The sequence below is a fragment of the Macrobrachium nipponense genome, chromosome 27 (assembly GCF_015104395.2).
Source record: "Macrobrachium nipponense isolate FS-2020 chromosome 27, ASM1510439v2, whole genome shotgun sequence".
NCBI lineage: Eukaryota > Metazoa > Arthropoda > Malacostraca > Decapoda > Palaemonidae > Macrobrachium > Macrobrachium nipponense.
Genome location: NC_087216.1, coordinates 71692403 through 71698185, shown reverse-complemented (window position 1 = coordinate 71698185; position 5783 = coordinate 71692403). Strand labels below are relative to the sequence as shown.

Below are 5783 nucleotides of genomic sequence, written 5' to 3'. Positions count from 1 at the left end.
AGAATAAAATTACGTATACTACACAAGTATCTAGAGAATTTATTCTGAGTTAAATAAAAAAAAAGGGGTAAAAAACTTTCACGAGAAATAGGATGACTTTTGAGTGAAGTTTGGCTAAAGAACTGAACGCATAACATGTAACAGGTTTGAAGAAAGCAGCCATTTTAAAACGTCCAAATTATGAGGTCTGGTGATAAAGTCAGAAGAAACAGAGCGCATTTATAAATGCAGGCATATTATTAGGACAATGTTACTGAATGCTGAAAAAAATGGCACACAGCAACAGTAACGTACTATGCTATACTCGTTAACAACACTGATGTCATCCTCTGGTTGGGTGGGAAACCCAAGAAGAAGAACGATCTCTATTATAGGAAATTGGTTTACTCTCTCTCTCTCTCCTCTCTCTCTCTCTCTCTCTCTCTGACAACGTAGCTTCTTCTTAGCAGGGCATTTGAACCATGAATATGGCGAAGGTTTATCTGAAATATACTGCTACACAACACACACACACACACAGAATGCAGTTAAGACTAGCTCATTATGAAACTTGCACAATAAAGTTCTTAAATTCTATGTTTCTTTTTTTTATTACTTTTGCACCACGGCGTGTCCCTAGGGATCCTAGGATATTATACCCTTTAAGCAAGGACTTTTATTTATAGACGAGTGGGGGCGTTGTTGGGGTGGGCGTAGCGGCTGATGCATGTTCAAGCAACGCACGCCTCCTGGATCATCTCTCTGGAATTCAGACTTCAGTGAGAGGACGAACGCCATTAGAGCAAGAAGTACTACTAAGCTCACATCTCATACTCTACAGAGATGAGTGTTCGAGCACAGCCATTGCTTCTTGCTTGCGTCTGCTTGCGACCATTTTTCTCCTCCTTGCAATGGCTGGTCGCTGCCACTCGCAGCAATTGGATCATATTCAGCTCAGCAGAATTCAGGCTCCATCGAAGACCTCACTCACGTGGTACAAGTGAGGAGGAGGGAAAGAGAGTTGTGAATCGTGTGAATTGTTGCATTTATTCGTATTTTGTGATAAAAAAAAATTACTTATATGCACTGTAAGTCCGTATTGATTCTTTAGAATTATAATGTCCACTGTGGCCACAAAACCAGCTTAACAAAAAAACATATTTTCAAACCATAGTTTCCGTTTTTATTTTCAGAGCTTTCGGAGGAACGTCACCTCAGAATCGGAAAGCTTTCGGAGGACGTCACAGCAGGAATCGGGAAAATGTTCAACTTATTGGCCATAGGTGATTAATCAACGTTTTGTTATTTAATAATATTATTATATATATATATATATATATATATATATATATATATATATATATATATATATATGTATATATATATATATGTATATATATACATATTATATCTATATATATATATATATATATATATATATGGATAAACTGATCTTTAAGTGATAGAAGATAGATTTTTTGAGGTGTTTATATGCAGACAGATAAGCAAGAGGCAGAGAGAGAGAGAGAGAGAGAGAGAGAATGAATACTTAGGTGTGAATTTAACCCAGTACACTCCATAGAGGAATAGAGTGAACAAATAGAGCTTCGCGAGAAAAGCTGACAACGAAGGAACTCTCAAACAGCTGGTGTCCTCTCAAGATGGAGTCGGTCATTTGAATGGCTGAACGCAGAGCACAGGAGAGGCAATATGGCTGACACGAGAATGGAAGGAGTTGTGGAAACCGAGAAAGAAAGCCTGTCGAATTGATTGCTCAAGATGTGAAGAGGGAAATTGAGTGAGATATGAGCTATGATGGTGGCAGCCTAATCGAGTGTTTGGCCAGGGTGTGTAAGGTGAGTCTGGACTTTGGAAAGATTCCAAGGAATGGGTCTAGGAAGAAATGTTCCTTAGTATGATGGGAAAGAGGTGATTATGTAGGAGTTTAAAAGAATTATGTATGCTATTTTCACTTAAAAGATGACAAGATAGATCTTAGAAGGTTTAACAGAAACAATGCAAGTGTTGTGAAGAGACAGTTAAGAGAACCTTACCGAAGCAGTAAAGAAAAAAAGCAGAGAAGCTACAGAGTAGAATATTGACAGATGAAAGTGATTAAAGTTTTGATGGTGAAAGCAACCTTGTGCTGGAAATTGATAGGCAACTTTAGAACCACCTACAGTGAGCCATGCAAGAGACCAAATGGTGGCACTTGGCATTGCCCAATGAGGAACTAAACCAGAGATAAACCAGCTAAAAAACTGACATGACATTCAATGCTGCTAAGAAACATCTTACTTTGACTTCCAGATCATCTTTACTGTGAATATGGTTGGGTGAAGCTGAGATCCTCCTGTTACTTCCTTGGCAAAGACAAAAGCAACTGGGAACAGAGCCGTGAGAAATGCTTAGCCTTGGATTCCGACTTGGTCACAATCACTCGCGATGAGGAGTACAACTTCCTCCGTGTGAGTACAAGTGACTGAGTTTAGATACTATTCAGGTACACAACGGTGGTACCATCAACTTTGTTTCATCAGACAGATAAGTCACTAATCTAAGTTCAAATAGACCCAGCCAAAGACTTTGATCTTTAGTGCATTTAATATTACTAAACACAATACACTTTATAACGAAGTTGCTGGTACTATATACCTGTAAGACCTGAGGGGCCCCATGCTACCATATAAAGGCTGTCCTTTCCTTTACTGGTAACAGCTCGTACCCTAAAAAAAATAATCTTTCAAATGAGTTACACAGGAGCAAAGCTACATTATATATATCACAAATTTCAAACAAATTACAAATCACCTATTTCCATAGAATTTTTTGACAGCTGAATTACCTTCTGTTTTCAGGAATCACCCATGAGACAAACATGGAGAACCATACTTTCCCTTTCAATCTAATCAGTTTTCTTCTCTTTGCAGATCTTGCAAAAGGTCATGACACCTATGTGGGACTGAGTGACCTGCAGGAAGAAGGGACCTACAGATGGGTTGCAGATGGCACCATCCACCAAATCGTTGAATCATGGTAAGAGCTGAAATTGTAGCAACAGGAATTCATGATTCATGCATGAGATGATACCTAGATCAGAAATGAGCTTTAGGCTTCTTCAAGAAAGCTGAGAGGAAGAAGCATCATTCGAATTATATCGTGCAATAGGGTCACAGACTCACTGGATCACACTTCGACTACTGAGAAATGATAACCAGAGTTAGACAGAGGACCATTTATCACTCTCCACAGTATCACGTGATGTATATTACAGTCAGTACCCCAATACTTGAAACTCCGACCACAGGTAGGCCTGTGTTCTGAACTTTTCCTAAAAGATCAATCGTTCCCAAGTTATTAAGCAATACTGATGAAACTGCTTTAAAAAAAGTATTGGGCTTTCAGATGGGACTCTTAAGTCTCCTTTATCTTATGCTCTTCATTCCTTGGACAGGGTATTATAATTCCTACCCTCAGGACTAGGCACAAGTGGTGGAGGACACTGGCAGCATTTTAGTACTAGGACTCTTCTAGTGTTACCATTCGTCAATGACAATGGAAGTGGTGTTTCTCAACATTGATTATCTTTCTCCCTCCAGGTGGGATGTAGGCGAGCCCAACAACGGAGGTTCACATGAACACTGTATCCATTTCTATACCTACAAAGAAGATCGCTTCAATGATGGCGATTGTGCCCTTGAGTTCAGGTAAGGAATTTATTATTATTTTATTAGATGAAATCTATTTGTACAGAACAAGTACACATAAGTGGCCACTGACTTGAAATTCAAGCTTCCAAACAATATGTTGGTTTCAACCTCCCACTACAGACCCCACACTGCAGCAGTAGCTGATCATGATTATGATCATGAAAACATTTCAACAGAGTAGCTTCATTACTTGATAATTTTTGAAACTCAAAAAAGCCTGAACATTACTGTACAATGCTCTGAAAGTACTTTTTCCTTTTGGTCTATGAAGCTAAATCATCTTCACAGTCAAGAGTTTAGAAGTCAACCAAGGTTGTCTACCTCAAAACAATTATTTTCTCTAGAAGAAGAATGATACAAATTTTACCTTATTCTACCAACAGATATATCTGCGAGAAACTTGGCGAAGTGGATTGAAACTCTGCTTAAGTGCCAGAATAAGAAATGCCCGCAGACAATGAAATGGAACATGCATTAGGACTAAGAATTCCTTCCAAGTGTCTACATAAAGTGATATTGCCTGCTTTTTATGTGCTTGCATTTCTTAAGCTGTATCCTGTTGGACAACTCCATAGTTAATGTTAACATTTATTCAATTAACAGTAACATATTGTAGGTTTTACTCACAAACTGATATACTGTACCTGTTTTAGAAAGGGGGCCTTTTGGTACAAGCCAACCGCCAGAGTAGTTTTCATTTGGAACGCAAGTATGTATAAAGTTATCTGATACCCATTTGGTAAGAGAACTGAAGTGCTCTGTGAACCAAGTTTCTTTCCAAGTAGTTTCTCTCTCTCTCCAGGTGAGCACAATCTCAGTCTTCCAGGAAAGTGGTTTTGTCATCTCAATAAACATGGTTGAACTGATTCGAAATGGGTGGACTTTCTCTCATCAGACACTTGAGTCTTTGTGTTTCTGTAAAGTGCTCTAATTCCTTAGATTACACTAAAAATAATACAAGTATTTTCAAGATGCATTTTTAAAATAATACCTTACACAACTGTGCATACTTAGGTTCCCATTCTCTTTCATAGGGGATGTCTCCTTCAATTGGACGAGCAGACTTCATCCTGTATCCCACAGGCAGCCTGCAACCAATTTCTGGTTCATTTCTTGCTGGGAACATTTTCAGATATCTTTGTAGTATGCATGCATGCTGCAATGCAGAAGTTACCCAAGCAAATTTGCAACAAAACATTCCTGTTGTTAGAGACAGAAAACTACATTTTGAATTCCCTACAAAAACAGGCAAGCAATACTCCATTGAGAGACAAAATTTCCTAAAATCTGTGAAAAAAAAACCAGTCAGGGATCAAGGAAATATATTGCATGCTCAACTACAGTAGCTCTTTTATCTCATTGCTTTCCAATATACCTCTACTTTGTTTTTTTCACTAACACTACTTCAAGACTAAGGCCAGACATGCAAATCATATTTAGTATTCTATTTTCATATTCTGAGTACCATCCTGCATTTATGTAACATCTCACCCATCAAAATTAATATCTTAAAAGACAAGAACTACATTTGCAGCATTATTGATCAGGAGATATATAAATAAAATTTGACTCAGTTAAATTTCTCTTGTGTTTTTCTCTCCAACAGCTTCTAATGGGTTTCATATGCGATATGACAGGACGTATATTAATGATTACTGATGGAGAATAAATTAAAATATGAAAATTGCAGTGAGGTCCATGAATATTAAAACTGTTGCTCTCTCTCTGAGCTGATATGTAATTTATGATCCAAGTGTTGCTATTCATATTGTGTCAATTTTACATATGAAACAATTGTTAGTAGAGGGTGGAAAGCAAGATGGAAGAAAGGTAATATGAACAGAGGTACAGCAGAAAGAATGAAAGGAGTTGCAAAGACCCTTAATTTCACATAATGTTTATATCTTCATTGAAGCTTTCAGAGGCTAAAATCTGTCACAAAACCAACTTAAGTTTTAAGTCGCAGACAACTGGAATGCTTTTTGGTCGTGTTGTGATCCAGTAGGATTTCCTCGAGGGAGAGAAATCTTGATTAGCGACACCATAACTGCATAAATTTGTGGAGTCAATTGCATAAATGCTTGCAAGCACCTT

General features: G+C 37.9%; 2 protein-coding genes across 2 annotated transcripts in view; both read left to right on the top strand.

Annotated features, from left to right (window-relative positions):
• LOC135201069 (C-type lectin domain family 4 member E-like) overlaps positions 1 to 4267 on the top strand; it is a 43525-nt gene extending 39258 nt beyond the window's left edge. The window contains exons 4-6 of the mRNA XM_064229958.1: positions 2910 to 3015; positions 3579 to 3686; positions 4073 to 4267. Of these exons, the coding sequence (XP_064086028.1) occupies positions 2910 to 3015; positions 3579 to 3686; positions 4073 to 4106 (248 nt within the window). The 3' untranslated portion in view covers positions 4107 to 4267. The remainder of the gene's footprint in view (positions 1 to 2909; positions 3016 to 3578; positions 3687 to 4072) is intronic.
• LOC135201075 (CD209 antigen-like) overlaps positions 1 to 5268 on the top strand; it is a 74942-nt gene extending 69674 nt beyond the window's left edge. The window contains 1 exon segment of the mRNA XM_064229961.1: positions 4724 to 5268. Coding sequence (XP_064086031.1) covers positions 4724 to 4973 — 250 coding nt within the window. The 3' untranslated portion in view covers positions 4974 to 5268.
• Positions 5269 to 5783: the final 515 nt, after the last annotated feature.